General features: G+C 55.4%; 1 protein-coding gene across 1 annotated transcript in view; it reads left to right on the top strand.

Annotated features, from left to right (window-relative positions):
• The first annotated feature begins 319 nt into the window (after positions 1-319).
• Positions 320-15599, top strand: part of SLC29A3 (solute carrier family 29 member 3) — a 44428-nt gene continuing 29148 nt past the window's right edge. Inside the window, exons 1-2 of the mRNA XM_059662462.1 lie at positions 320-404; positions 3670-3968. Of these exons, the coding sequence (XP_059518445.1) occupies position 404; positions 3670-3968 (300 nt within the window). The 5' untranslated portion in view covers positions 320-403. The remainder of the gene's footprint in view (positions 405-3669; positions 3969-15599) is intronic.

Here is a 15599-nt window from a genome sequence, read left to right as displayed (position 1 = left end):
CTGGGGGGCTGGGGCCAGCTCCAGGCTCTGGGGCAGGAGGGGGCCCCTGGGGTGGCGCTGGGGAGGGGGGACCAGGGAGGAGTGGGGACTGCAAGCAGAGGGGTGCTCTGCGGGTCTGGGGGAGGCGAGTCTGGGAGCGGAGGGGTAGGGGAGACGCGGGTTCGCTGCGGGTGGAGGAGGGACGCGCTGCAGCGCCGCGGGGCAGTCCCCAAGCCCGGCGCCCCGTCTCCGCCTGTGAATGGGCGCGGGGGGATGAAAGGCCGGTTTGCAAACCGGGAAGCGCGGGCGGAGGGGCGGGGCGGGGCGGGGCGGGGGCGGAGCCCGGCCTGGGGCCCAGAGACGCCCCGAGTCGCAGTGGCCCCGGCGGCCCGGGAGGCAGCGGCGGCGGCGGCGCGGTGGCGACAGTAAGTGCGGGCCGAGGTCGGGCGGCCTGGCCCCCGGCCAGCTCTGCAGGGTCCCGGTCGCCCCCCGGGCTCCCGCGCTCGGCGCCCGCCCCCACGGGCCGGGCCGGGCCGGAGGCTGCTCCACCGGAGCTCGGGACCCTCCCGCCCCTCCCGCTGCACGGGTCCCGCCACGGCCCCCTCCCCAGGTCCCTGCGCCCCCTCCCGCTCTCCCCCCGCCCCCCTCCTCTCACCGTCCTCTCTGGGTCTACTTTCTCCTCCGGACCCTCGCCCCTCCTCCTCGTGCATTTCCTGAGGCTGGGCCTCACCATCTGGCTGTGTGTGTGGTTTGGGGGGAGGGGGTGTGTGGCGGGGAAGGGCAACTCAGCCCCAAGTAAGTGGTTGACTCTTGCCCCAAACTGGGGAGCCTGCGCCTGCGCCTGGGAGCGTCCCCCGCGCCGAGGCCGGTTCTCCCATGGCCTCTGCGTGGCGCCTGGCCTTTCCCAGCGATGCGTTCCCAGCAGGTTCGCCTCCCCAGCCCCAGCCCCACTTCACAGATGGGGAAAAGGAGGCACAGAGGGGAGACCACCTCAGCCAGAGTCAGAACCCTCCTCGGAACCAGCACCAGGTCCAGAGGGCGGTCTGCAGTGGCCGCAGGCCCCACAAGTTTCTGCTTCTTTGGATAAGGGCTGCCCCTGGTCCGGGCACCCAGGAGGAGAGCAGGGCCCGTGTGGCCAGCTCCGGTGGGTGCTGGAGAGACACGCCAGACAGCCAGCTCCCCCTTTTTCTTTTCAATCTGAACGCCAGCCGCTCGCTTTTATAAACAGTAATGAGACTGCTCAGGCCAGTGCCCTGGCCTGTGACCGCGGGAGAAGATTCCCAGCTCTTCAGAAACTCGTCAGGGCTGAATGGCCCTGGACAAATAGACGCCTGGAGCTGAGTGTGGGCCCCATAGCCCTGCTGTTGGCCCTGCACCCACCCTTGTAGCTGGAACATCTGGAAAAACCGCTTGCCCTTTGTCCACTGTCCTACATGAGCCATAATTTTAAAACACTAATTTAGAAAGTGAGTGTGTGGGTGTGCGCGCCCCAGTACTGTCTGGTTAGTTGGTTAGTGCTGGGTGCCCTGTGAGTCAAGGCTGGGAAAAGGCTCCGCTCAACTAGGAGAGTTTAAAAGCTCAGCCAGGAGAGTTTAAAATAGCCATGCTGACCCACAGGCAGCATCCTGCCTGCCTGCGCCTGGTACAAGCAGCCTCGGGGGAGAATATCCTGGCCATTCGTTCATTCCGCAAACATTGAGGAAGGTGCTTTCACCTCTGCTCACAGCTCGCTTGCCCGAGGCCTTCCTGGAGGAGGCCCCCTGTCCATGGTACCTGGAGCCTGCAGGCACTGATTCACCTTGCCAAACAGCCTGCTCTCTGGGCGGCCAAGGAGTCGCCGTGGGCCTCAGACTGCTTGGCTGTGTAGCCTCCCTCTTGTCATTTGGTAGCTGTGTGGCCTTCCGCAAATTGCTTAACCTTTCTGAGCCTCACGCTTCATCTGTTAAAAGGGTCTTAGAATAGTACCTACCTTATTGTTAGGCTGTTGTCAGGCTCAAGTGCTAGACACACACCTTAGCATGCATGAGTACTGGGTTTTAATTATTTAACTATTGGGAGTTCTTACTTGTTTGAATGTGGGACAAATCAAGTGTGTTTAAGTCCTTATTCTTTGCATTAAAAAAAAAAAAGTAGACAATAATTGCTGTGCTGCCTAATTCCGAGGAATGTTGTGAGGCTCTTGAAGTAACGGATAAGGCTGGTGCCTATGCGACAGGGCGTTCCCATCTCACCAGGGAAGAAAGGCCGCCGTTCTGCCTGGCTTGATGCTCCGAGTTAAGGCTCAGCCTCCCATGTGAGCCGAGGCACATTCATTTATTGATTTATTGGCGAGGAAGGAAGCTACTGCAGTGGGACTAGGGTGTCCCATCCTCAGCTTTATGGAAGCATTTTCCATCTATCAAGCCGCTGCCACATCCTAGGTGCTACATAGAGCATAGACTAGGCCTGCGACCTTGCAGTCAAATTCAGCAGCCAGCCAGCCAGGTGACAAGCCCATGATGGCAGGGAACATGCTGATGTTTTGTCCAACAGCTACTCCCGTGGGCCAGGCTTTGCTAGCAGTTGTAGTTACACAGCCATTATAAAAAGGCTTCGGTTTTTGAAAAAACAAAACACAAAAACAAACCTAGGTTTGCTGATGGGGATATTGAGGCTCAGAAACATGGCGACATGCCCAAGGCCATGTGGGCAATAGTTGCTGCCAACCTAGAACCTTCCCTTTGCCTCTGGAGCTGCCACAGGTAGGGAGTGGCGGTCTCCCGGTGGGTGGGACGTGATGAGTAGAGGTGGGAGCCCAGGCAGGAGTTGCAAACCCAGGCTTGTTCATTTACCTGGCCTGTGACAGTCCACTCTTTGCACTTCTGTTTCCCCACAAATAAAGTGAGGGAGTGGACTCGTATGTCTCAAACTGGCTTCTGAAGGCAGCTCGAGACACCGTGGGCTTAAAAAAAAAAGTTATTTAATTTGAATGCCTTTATTTATTTATGATTTTATTTTGAGCAGGTAATACATTTACCTACTTCAAAATTCAAAAAGACACAAAAGAGTATGAGGTGAAGTCCCCTCCTTCCCAGTCCCCATCCCTCCTCAGAGGCAACGCTGTTGGAAATTACTTGGTATCTCTCCAGACATACGTGCGTACAGTCTCCTCTCCACCCACCCCAGCCTTGCTATTTTGCACACACAGTAGCATATTCTACACACTCTCCTGCTCCTTTCTCACATAAAGTTGAAAAGAGTTGAGAGAGCATGCTTTGCCCGCCAAGGGTCCTAATTCCTTTGTTACGGCTGCATAGAAACGTGAATACCTTGAGCCCAGGTTTACCCTCTGGATTGATTGCCACAGGCCCCACTAGGCCACATTTCTCCCTGATCCTTAAAGCTGAAACTCTAACCATGCTTTGGTGACTCCATAGGCCCCGGGTTGGGCATCTGTTCAGCTTAGTAGGATGGGTGAGTCCCCAGTGTTAGCTTCTTTAAAAAAAAAAAAATGTATTGATTTTAGAGTGGATGGGAGAGAGATAGAAACATCAATAATGAGAAATAATCGCCCCCTACTGGGGATCAAACCCGCAACCTGGGCATGTGCCCTGACCAGGAATTGAATGTGAACTCCTGGTTCACAGGTCGACACTCATCCACTGAGCCAGCTTTCGCTTCTGATCACCTGCCCTGTCTCTGTTTCAACAGTGGCCTTTGTTTCGGAGGACAACATCCATCAGAGTTCAAACTCCACCTATAGAACCGCAAGCAGCTCTCTGTGTTCGGACCAGGAAGCCCTGCTCGAGAAGCTGCTGGACCGCTCACCGCCCAGCCTGCCGAGGCCCGAGGACCGCTTCAACGGTGCCTACATCATCTTCTTCAGCCTGGGCATTGGCGGCCTCCTGCCATGGAACTTCTTTGTCACCGCCAAGGACTACTGGATATTCAAACTCAGCAACTGCTCCAGCCCAGCCCCAGGGGAGACACCTGAGGACTCGGACATCCTGGTAAGGGCACGTTCCTCCTGGGAGGGGGGTGCACTCTGCCTGGATCGGGGGAAGGGCAGCTCTCCTTGGGTGCGCCATACTGAGGGTTTGTGGCCTGCTGAGGATATACGAACTAGGAAGCCAGGCGGAGGGCGGAGTGTAGTAGAAAGAATCCAACTCAATCTTCAGACATGCTTCGTGTTGTGTATGAGCCTCCTGCTTCATGGGACAGGAGAAGATGCAAATGTGTAAGACACAGTCCCAGTCTTCAGATTTCTTGCTATGTAATTTGGGAAGAGGATGAAAATGATGATTCTCTGTAGTGTAGTGTGGTAAACCCAAGAATCCAGAGTCCATGCCTCCAGAGCTTTGAAGGGGTGGATCTAGTAGCATTAAGTTCAGCAGCGAGTTATAGAAAATTCCAAAAGCGTAGTGGCTAAACAAGATGGAAGGTAATTTTTCTTTCATGTTCAAGTCTGGAGGGGCCGCTTCAACCCTGTTATGATGTTCCATGTTGTCAGGACCTAGTTGTTTCACCATGTGTAGCTTCTGTGTTCAATATCACTTCACAGTCCGGGATGGCTGTTGGAATTCAGCCATTACATCAAATAGGAAGGAGAGAAGGAGAGGCATAAGCAAACTCCTGCAAGGAACACACTTGCTTTTGCTCACATTGAACTCATTGGTCAGAACTTGGTCATGTGACCTCATGAGCTGCAAAGGAGGCTGGGAAATGTAGTATTTCTCCTCTCACCCAGAGACCCATGTGACCAGCTAAAATGGGTGGTTGTATAGTTATGGAAGACAGTGGGGAATGCAGACTCAGGGATAAGTAGTCGAATTACCAAGAGAGAATGCTGTGCCCTAGCCAGTTTGGCTCAGTGGATAGAGTTTCAGTCTGTGGACTGAAGGGTCCTGGGTTCAGTTTCAGTCAAGGGCATACACTCAGGTTGCAGGCTCGATCCCCAGTAGGGGGGCGTGCAGGAGGCAGCCAATCAATGATTCTCTCTCATCACTGATGTTTCTATCTCTCCCTTGATCTCTGAAGTAAATAAAAATATATTTAAAAAATAAAAAAAGAGAGAGAATGCTGTGAATCAGAGCAGGTGGATTAGAAGACTGGGAGGAGACATTCCAGGTGGGAGAAAAAGCCTAGGCAAAGGCAGGATGGGAGAAAGGTCAGGCGTGTATGAGGAGCAGTAAAGCATCCGATTTTGCCGCAAGAGAAATAAGGCTTGCGGTCATTGCCTGGGCCTTGACTGTCAACACGAGGAGTCTAAATTCTGTTTGGTTAGCGGCTCACTTTGTGGGGTGACTTTTCCCTTGGGCAGGAGGGGTATTAAAGGAAAAATTATTCTGCCACTTGAGGCTTTCCGCAAGACCAGTGCACTAAGAGAGAGATCAGGCTCAGCACCTATTACTCAAGGACAAGTGGGGATTTATAGCCAAAGAGCGGAGTGAGGGGGTCAGTGGATGGAAAATTACTAAGAGGGGCCACCAAGGGTGGGGGCATTCTTGCTACAAGCAGGTTAAGGACATATACACCAAGGTATGAGATGAGGAACTTGATCAAATATCAAGGGAGATCAGATATCAAGGGCGGGGATTTTCAATAAACTGACTTGGCAAGATTCTTGCTAAGAATGGCTGGGCAGGCGGGGGGTGGGGGGTGGGGGTGGGGGCAAGGTGGAGGCCTAGTCAGGAATTGAGCTCAGAGGTTCAGTTAATCTTTGTCAAGAGCTTCAACTGATCTAGGTCGGTGTCCGCTCTCTTGAAAGTTCATGGTTGGGGAAGTGGGGGCCTCAGAGGGCCTGCCAGGCTGGGGTTGCTAGCTGCCCCTCTCCTCCAGGGGTGCCCCAGGGGACAAGAAGGGGGTACCCTAGCAGACCGTAGTCATACCGCTCAACTGGCCCAGGAGGTGGCTCACCTCCCCTTCCTGAAAGCACCTTTTTTTAAAAAAATATATTTTATTGATTTTTTACAGAGAGGAAGGGAGAGAGATAGAGAGTTAGAAACATTGATGAGAGAGAAACATCGATCAGCCGCCTCCTGCACACCTCCTACTGGGGATGTGCCTGCAACCCAGGTACATGCCCTTGACCGGAATCGAACCCGGGACCCTTCAGTCCACAGGCCGACGCTCTATCCACTGAGCCAAACCGGTTTCGGCCCTGAAAGCACCTTTGACCTCCCTGACCTAACCCCCAGGAACGTTCCCCAGTTTTGTGGGACTGAATGGGACACGGTGACTGAGGTTTCCCTATTATCTGTCTTGAGGATTCTGCCAGGGTTTCACATCAGAATCACCCAGGGAGCTTTCAAAACATCCTAACCTGGGCCCCACCCCAGAAATCAGGGTTGAATTAGGTCCCTTAATTCTGGCCCCTTGTGAGGGCCTGCTTCTGTTAACTGTGCAATTCATAGCTGCCTCCAGGGGCCAGAGCAGCGGCAGGCAGAGGTGTCGTGGTTAGAGCCTCCTCCTCCAGGGTGTTCCTTGGGGCAGACGTGCCTGAAGCTTGTTGGTGATGCCGAGTCTCAGGCCCCAGCCAGATCGGCTGAGCCAGGGGCTGCATGCTGACAGCCCCCAGTGGCTGGTGGGCACAGGAGGGTTGGAGAAGCACGGGCTAGGGCATGGCTTCTGGAAGCAGACTGCACCGGCTCCAGCTCTGCCTCGGGTAGCTCTGGCCTCCCTGTGCTGCCTCGTCTTCCTCGTACGGAACAGGAAGAGAATGCTAGCAGCAATCTTGGGGTTGTGAGGATTAAGTAAATTACTCAGCACACAAAGCACTTAGAACGAACGGGGCTGGCACAGTGCGGTAAGGGCTGCATAAACGTTATTATCGTTATTATCATTCGGGGGATGCGGCCCTGGTGTATTTCCAGATGTCTGGCTTACCCAGGTGCTTTATGACCCACTTTTATTTACCAGTGACTCAAGCACCCCGCTTTCTGCTGGCCTCGGTAAGTCACCCCGCCGCCTGGCTTCCTCCAGAAGGTCCCAGTCTGGCTGGGCCGGCACCAGCCTAGGGTGGCCCCCAGAACCAGTTTACATGTGTACCTGTCCTGCCCCCGTCCCAGCCCCTGGGAGCAGGCTGCCCCAGAGCAGGAGAGGGTGTGCCGGCGGGTCTCCGGGAACCCGGCCCGGCCCAGCTCCCGAACCATGGACGTGGCTGCACAGTAGACGTCTGCCTTGGGCTGTTCTCGCTGCAAGGCGATCCCTTCCCAGCTGCAGGCACTTAGCATTCCGGGCCCTGCTAGGATGCTTTACTGCCTCTTTCCAAGTGCTGGCAGGTGCAAATGTAGTACCTGCGGCTGCCCAGAGCTCCTGGCTCTTGGCATCAGAGATGAGAGACCTGTCACCCCTCGATTCATGGTCCGGGTTTGGGAAACAGGCATGCTGGGGCGTTTCTGCATTTTGGAGGCCATTTCTCTTTGCCTAATTCCCTCTTCCTGCCACCCACCTCCCCAGTTCTTTCCTCCTCTCTTCCTGATTTCCCTGCGAGAGGCGCTGGTCTGCTCCGTCACCTGAGGGCCACTTGGGGGAAGGAGGGGACAGAGTCAAATGGGTCTGCCTCCCGCCGCCACCTGCAACCCAATTAGCTGTGGGTCTGGATGTTGCTGTTTTTCTGTACTTTCTTTCCTTTTAATATTTCCCAGGGATGGATACCATTGGCTGGCGAGGTTGACTCAGTAGGAATGTTTGCACAGGGCCCCTCCTCCCAAATTATGTCATTTTCAAGGTCATCTCATTCATCCCAGGCTCATTTTCTGCCGCCAAGAATGGTTTGGGGAATGGTTTAGCAAGCATCCTGTTCCCTTGCCCCTTTGTCTCTGTTCTCTGGGATAAGAACTTCGAATGAACCCACCACAGGCCCGTGGATCCAGAGCTAAAAAATAATTAGAGCATAAATAAGGAAGAATTGATATGAAAAAATGGTGCAGGGAGCCAGGACAACCTCCATCCCTGAGCCCCAACTCTGTGCTCACCGTGCTGGCAGGGGTATTACATGCAGTGTCTCTAACTAACTCTGTTTTTTCAGACACAGAGCCAGAGCTCAGAGAGGGTTAGTAACCTGCCCCAGGTCACACAGCCAGGAAGAATTTAGGTGGAGAGATGATTACAAAGCCGGTCATGCTGAGAGTGGCGCTCAGGGGGCTGTCCTGGAGACAAGGCCCAGCCTACACCCCGACTCTGCCAAATGCTCCTTCTCGCTCCTTCTTCATATGGAGAGGCTGCCCTTGGTCTGCCCTCCGTTACTGCCCGGGAAGCCCAGGTGCCTTGGCTCTACCCCTGGATTCTGAACCCAGATTCCAAGCTGCCAGCATCCCTGATCCCTCCCCACCACCGTTCCCACCCCCAGCTCGTAAGCTATCCCTGATCCTGGAGTCTCTGCCTTCTCCTTAGCCTCTCCCATAGGCCTGAACCGGCTGCCCCTGGGCAGGGACTGTCAGCTGGACCGCCTCCTTTCTGCCCCAGAGAGGAGAGTGACCCCACCTTTTCCTGGTGTTTCCCTGCCATGAGACCTCCACCACGAGGCCTCTATGTCCCCCCACAACACATACTTCCTGTGCACCTCCCTGCGCACCTTGGCCTGCCAGGGCTCCTGGCGGGGGGGGTGGGGGGGGGGGAGGGCCCTGCCGGACATGGCCAGGTCATGGGTGGGACCCACAATCCCACTTGGTGTCAGCAGGGCCAGAGCCTGGGCTTGGCAATCTACTGCTGTCCCATTCACCTCAAGACCAGCGGGGGCCCCAAAAGCCCAGGCCAGGGCAGGGGGAGATGCCTCTCTTACTCCTGGGAGCCTCCACTGCTGCTACCCTCTGAGTTAGGGGCTCCCCTCTGGATCCCCAGAGCCCACAGTACCTCCCCTTTAGGTTCTCACCACACAACTCGTGGTGCTGAGCACTTACTGCGGGGGTGCCATTGCTCTCAGAGCTTTGCCTGAATTGTCTCCTCTAACCCGCAGCGCCCCCGTGAGGCAGGAAGTGTGCTTATCCATGATGACAGTGCCTGTTTCACACGAAGGGTGCCTCCCCCACTAAACTGCTAGCTCTTTGGGGAGAGTGAGCACAGCTCTCTCACCGTACATCCCTGTGGCCTAGAACAGCTGGCACAGTGTGCGGCACACAGTAAACATTTGTTGTGCTAGTTATTCTATGGCTGGGGAGGAAAGCCCCATCACCCCCATCCACGGTGAGGATGGCATGGCTCTGCAAAGAGTAGAGGAAGATCTGGGGGTCACAGTGGCCATCCCCAAAGGAGTTCTGATCTTTCATGAGGCATAGACATGAAGGGATTCTTACAATGGGGACGGGACCCAGGTTGGCCCGGTGCAGCAGGTGGGGGCCCACCTTCATTGGCAGCACCTGGGTGCTGGCCCAAGCCCTCAGCCCCTCAGAGAAGCAAGATAGCATGACCAGGGAGCCATTCTTACGACTAAGAACAGACATCCCAATTCGGGGAGGAGGGGTTGAAAGACACCAGGATGAACTAGTTTGGAGAAGAGGAAACTGGAGGGCAGTTGACAAATTTTAGGCCACCGACCCAGGGTCATTTGCTAGCAAGCGGTACCCAGCATGCTCTCTGGCTTCTTCCTCCCTTGGATGGTCTCAGCTCTGGCTGCACACTAGGATCACCTGGGAGCTTTGAAAGCCTCCCTGCCCCCACCACCCGCTCAGTTCTGGTCCAGTCCTCGGAGGGGCCTGGGCGTGAGCATTTTAAAACTTCCAGTGAGGCTAACATGCAGCCACAGGTTCAGGTGAAAGGTTACGGCTGTTCTCTGCCTCCACCAGAGCGCCCGCTGAACCGATGGCGGAGGCTGCTTCCGAGGGACCTAGGTGAGCCCTCGGAGCACCTCCCGCGGCCCAGTTGCCTGAGCTGGGGTGGCAGGAGTGCTTCCTCCTCGGAGAAGCAGAGCGGTCTCCCTGCTGGAAGGGCAAGGAATGGCTTTCCCGGGCCTCGTCTACTTCAGAGGGTAGGGCTCCTCACTGGGCCCCTTACAAACGTGAGTGAATGGAGGCTCCATGGCCCTTCCTCTGGGTCGGTGGTCCCTTTGATGGCAGCTGGGGCTCCAGAGCTCCCCCCTCCCTCCCGGTTCACCAGACTCCCCGGAAAGGAGCAGAAGGGCCAGCTGGGCCCGGAGGTGGATGTCCTGCACCGGGGGTGACACAAGCAGGAGAAAGTGAAGCCATGGGAACAGGAGAGGAGAACCCCTGGAGAGGCGTCCGGCCTCCGTTCCTCTGAGCTGCTGTCGCAGGACCAGCCGTGCCTCTCTGGGCTGGGCCCGGTGGGGCTGGGACCTGCTCCAGGAGTTTAGGAGTGATGGGCTCCGTCCTGGGAGAAAGCTGGGTCTGTCTGTCTCACGGGACCCCAGAGGAGCTGGGAGGAGCCCGGGTGGCGACAGAAGGACTTCTCTCAGCTCCTGTCCGGGCAGTGCCCTCACCGCCGTGTGGCTTGGGCCGGGCTCTGTGCCCCCGGGCCTCTCGCACAGACTTCCGCTGATGCACTTGCAGTCGCTGGGACGGAGGTTCTATACTTACTACTCACCTCCTACCAGGTAGCTGCTGGATGAGGGCTGTGCAGAGTCCTAACAACACCCACTGCCTTACCGTGTGCCGGCCACTGTGCTAAGGCTTCTGGTTCCTTCTTTAACTCCACAGAATGTGTTAAGCAACCTACTGTGTGCCAGAGGCTTTATTTTAAATACATTTTTATTGATTTCAGAGAGGAAAGGAGAGGGAGAGAGAGAGAAACATCAAAGATGAGAGAGAATCATTGACTGGCTGCCTCCTGCACACCCCCAACTGGGGATCAAGCCTGAAACCTGGGCATGTGCCGTGACCAGGGATCGAACCGTGACCTCCTGGTTCATAGGTCAACGCTCAACCACTGAGCTACCCCGGCTGGGCCAGAGGCTTTATTTTCATGATCTCTTTTGGTCCTTACTAAGCCCCAAGGACAGGTATTATTTTACCCATTTTACAGAGCAGGAAACCAAGGCTCAAGAAATGGAAGTAATTTGTCCCAGACACAAAGCCAGTGACAACCGGGACTCACACTGGGCCACCTGCACCCACGCTGTCCATTCTCTGGACCCTGTGCTCCGTGTCAGAGTGTTCGTATGTTTTCAGACTTCTTTTGACCACAGTGCACCTGTTCCCTCGATGAAGTGTGCAGGCCCTGCATGTCCATAATGGAAACAACAGCTTCATGAAGCGGCATCTACACTTTGAAAAAATCTCTGATGGTAGATTTCAAGGAGGAGCAAGTGATCATCTGTGCTGATCTTATAAGTAGCTTGTAAGCCACCCGCTGAGGGTGGAGAGTCTGCCTTTGGATTTCACCTTGTGTGGGTCCTTGGTGGCCTTGGGAACAGCCCCATGGAGGGGAAGGGGAGATGCAGAAGCTGGACCCCTGGCTGTGGGGGAGGGGACATTAGAGACAGCAAACCTGGAGAACTGTGTCTAGGAGGTTTGCTTTTAAAACTCTCTCATTCTAGAAGTGAGGCGGGAATTATAGGGAAAGTGTGGTCAGGAGGGCACCACCTTTATGGTTTTGTTTGTTAATAGAAGAGAAGCAGCAGCCAATGTGTGTGTTCATGTGAATGGTCCAGTAGAGAGGGAGAAACGGGTGCTGAGGGAGAGGAGGACGCACAGTGGGGGGAGGTCCCAGCAAAGCATGCGGACAGCTCATCTTTAGGAATAGGAGAGGAGGAGCCAAAGATGAAATGAAATCCGATTCTGGTCCTGAATTTCATGCCCTTTAGTGGGTTGCAGTCTATAATTTGAAAAATCCCGCTCTACCTGTTTCGCCTCTAACCTCACAGCCATGAGGATGCACTTTGCCCTCACTCATCCACAGAGCCATGAAGGCAAGCTCGGGGGCTGCAGCCCAGGGGCATCCAAATTGGCATCGGATTTCCTGGGGCGTTTGGCAAACACCCAGAGTCCTGGACCCTCCCTGCTGCTCCTTCTCCCAGGTGGGCTGGGCACTGGCCAGCCGGCAGAGGGCAGGTATCTGGGAGCCACTTCCTCGATGCCACTTGCTGTTTCCTGAGAAGCGCGCTCTATTCTGGGTGTGGGTGGGTCACGGCGCTCCCCATGTAACCCCAGAAAGATGCACAGACTCCGTTAGGCAAGCACTTGTGAAGAGCAGCGTTCCAAAGAACAGTGCTGCGTGAAGCACCCCTCCTCCCATGCAAACATGCGAAAGCAGGATTTTGCTTGAGCCCTGTTGCCCCAAAAGAGATGGCAGGCTGGTCTAGGGAATGGGGCTCTAGGCTCCCTGCACAGGGGGTGGGTGAGTGGCTGCCAGCTGGGGAGGGCGGCCCCTCCCCCCAGCCGTCCAGTGGCTTAGGCGAGTTTGGATGGCGGCTCTAAATCATTTTTAAAAATTAGAACCAAAAATGAGTGATTTCTTTCTTTTTTTTTTTTAATTCCCTTGTCCACCCTCTGATTCTAAATGCAGACCCTGCCAGCGTGCCATTCCCAATAAATATACCTGTGATGGCTTTTTCCTCTGTTTTTAGCTCTCGCCGCGTCCTGCAGAGGGAGAGAAAAAGCCCGACCTGAAGCGCTGTCAGTCATGCCGTTGGGGGCCTCAGACTTCTCAAATTCTCTTTCTATTTTCTCCCCGCGTGCTCCTGGCCCGGTCTCCCCACCTGTGCCTGGCTCCCTGGCCCTCCTGGGCTATCGATCGCTCCCCCTCCGACTTCGATTTTATTTCCTCCCGCACTCGTCCTTAGAATCCAGAGGCGATTTCCTGGACAAATTAGAACATGGCCTGGGCCTTAAGTGCTCAAGTGTCTCCTTAACGTGATTGATCATTGCGACTGCCCAGAGAGCAGAACCAAATTGGAGTCTGTGGCGGGCGCCTTCGTTACAGGGATCATTGTCCGAGGGGGGTCTGAGGGGACCCTTGCTGGCCTCTTGGGGGTGCTCTGTGCGCGTGTGTATTTGTGTGTGTGTGTGCACCCAAGGCCTGTAGCAGCCACCGTGGTTTCATGGGGACCTCCAAGGACAAACAGCTTCCCCAGATGGGAGACGGGATATCTGTGAGGAAGCGTCGCTCTGTCTACCAAGGACCTGTTTTTTTTTTGGTGGTTCTCCTGGGTTTCCTTCTGCAGAGAGCAGCCGGGGCACCCCCCAGACCACCTCCTCTTTGCCCACATGCCACAGAGCATGGTCCCTATCCCCCCACGGGGTCAGCCTGGGGACACTGACTCATGGCACCCACTGGGAGCTGCAGAAGCTGCCCCGCAGGCGCGGGCTGTGCGGTCGGTGGGGAGTTTCCTGGAAGGCCACTTCCTCCTTGCCCTGCCACATGGTCAGGCTGCAGAGGAGGAAGGACAGGCCACCCAACCATCAGCAGGGACCAGGCCTCGAAGCAGCTCTCACCCCTCGGGGGTCGGGGTCCCTGTGTGTGGGTTTCCAGGGCTCCCTCTGTCTCTGACCCTCCCCTCGGTCTACTTCTGAGCCACTTTTCTGCCCTGCCCGCTAAGGTTCCAGCCTGAGGGTGCGTACGGGGAACAAAAGGGATGAAAGCCAGAGGCCAGCTTGGCCCTTGTTGGGAGCCCGGCAAAGGGTTGACAGAGGAGGGTGGGAGGGTGGGCAGAAATGACGTTTCCATCTCCCGAGCTCACCCTGCGTGGCAGAAAGATCTGGGAGGCAGGAGAGCCGGGCTGTTTCTGACTCGGTTTCAAGTTTGCTGGGTGACTTGGGTTTCCATCTCCTTATTTACGAAACCAGATCAAGGTGGCACACTTTTTCTGCAAAGGGCCGAGCGGTAAATATTTCAGGCTTGTGGGCCATGTGATCCCTTGCAGCTACTTGACTCCGCCCTTGGGGAGTGAGAGCCGCCATAGGCAAGTCACAGCTGCAGCGTTGGCCCGGGGGCAGCGGCTGCTGATCCCTGGACCCAGGCTCCCTGGACCCAGGCTCCCTGGACCCAGGCTCCCTGGCGGGCCTCCCCTAGTGCTCTGAGATCTGTGAGAGGTACCTGCCCTGCTTAACTTCTCTTCCTAACACTTACCCTGCCCGCCACAGGATCTGCTTACTTGTTTATGCATTTGCCGCCTGTCTCCTTGGCCAGCACATCAGTTCCATGCAAGCGGGAACGTGGACTAAATCCCCTGTGCCCGGAATACCGACGGAGCTCAACGAATACGTGCAGAATGATGGCTTAATCGAAGTCAGTGGTTCTCAACCTTCTGGCCCTTTAAATACAGTTCCTCATGTTGTGACCCAACCATAAAATTATTTTCGTTGCTACTTCGTAACTGTAATGTCGCTCATGTTATGAATCGTCATGTAAATATCTGATATGCAGGATGGTCTTAGGCGACCCCTGTGAAAGGGTCGTTCAACTGAGGCTCGGGAGAAATCAAAGGGGTCGCGACCCACAGGTTGAGAACCGCTGATCTAAGTGCTTGTGGCGGGCACATCACTGGTGTGGGGCTGGGGAGAGAGAGAGGGCACAGGAGAAAGAACCTCTTCGCAGGATTATAGGCCGATGTGGGCCCACAGTCGGGGGTTTGGGATCTCATCGTGGGTCATCATTTACCCGGCATGCACCCGAGCAGACTCCCATCCCTGCCCAGTCAACGGCCCTCCCTACTTCAAGGTGGTCAAGCCTGAAAGTGAGGGTTACCCTTTACTTCTCTGTCCTTCCATCCCACATGCAGTTCGTTAGCAAGTCCCATCAATTCTCCCCCTGAAATGGCTCAAGTCCGTCCAACTCTCCCCTCCACAGCCATCGTCCTAGCCGTAGCCTCCCTGGCCACTGGCTCCCAGCCAGCCCGCCCCCCCACCCCCCATCACTTTCCATGGAGGCTGCAGGAGTGGTCTTTTAAAGACATAAAACAGAGACCATGCACTGTGACGGGTAGGGCACAAGCTCTGGGGACGGAGGGCTGCATTTGAGCCGTGCGACTTTGAGCAAGTGCCTGACTTCTCCCGAGCCTCAGTTTCCTCCTCGGCAACACGAATCTTCCCTCCAAGGGGTGCTGTGTGCATCGAGGGTGTGAATATGTGAAAAGCATTCAGAACAGCAGAGGGTGGGAGGGCTCAGCTATGTGTGCTGGTACCACGCCTCTCAACTGTTTAGGATCCTGCTCTGGCTCCCGCCCGTGCCCGGTCCCCCCACTGTCTCCCTCACTCTTGGATTCTGCGATCACCTGGTTTTCCAGTTGCCTGAACTCAGCACGCTCATTCTTGCCTCAGGCCAGTATGCTGTTCCCTCTTCCAGAATGTTCTTCCCTTCACCCCTCACACAGCTTATGCTTGAGTCTCTGTTCAGACATTACCTCCCTTAAGAAGTCCTCTCACTACCCCTACCAACATCAGCCCCTTGTTAGGCTATATTTTAGCCATTACTTGGTTTTTCTTGTTATTGCATTTGTTATAATAAATGCAGCCTTTCCCCCTCCCCCTAATTTGCTATTTATTTTTTTCCTTTCTTCTTCTTCTTCTTCTTTTTTTTTTTTTTGCTTCCATCAGGAGAGCACTGTGGCATCCTCAGCCTCTAGCACATGTTGGGCAAACATAGGTGCTCAGCCGTGATTTGTTGAGTAAGTGGCTCAAGATCAACTGCCTTGAACATTTGTGAGTGAATAAATGAGTGGATAAATGCATAGCCACTGGCACCTGCTTCTC

Source organism: Myotis daubentonii, chromosome 13 (assembly GCF_963259705.1).
Source record: "Myotis daubentonii chromosome 13, mMyoDau2.1, whole genome shotgun sequence".
Taxonomy (NCBI): Eukaryota; Metazoa; Chordata; class Mammalia; order Chiroptera; family Vespertilionidae; genus Myotis; species Myotis daubentonii.
Note: the sequence above shows the minus strand (reverse complement) of the source record. Positions and strands in the feature narration are given on the sequence as shown.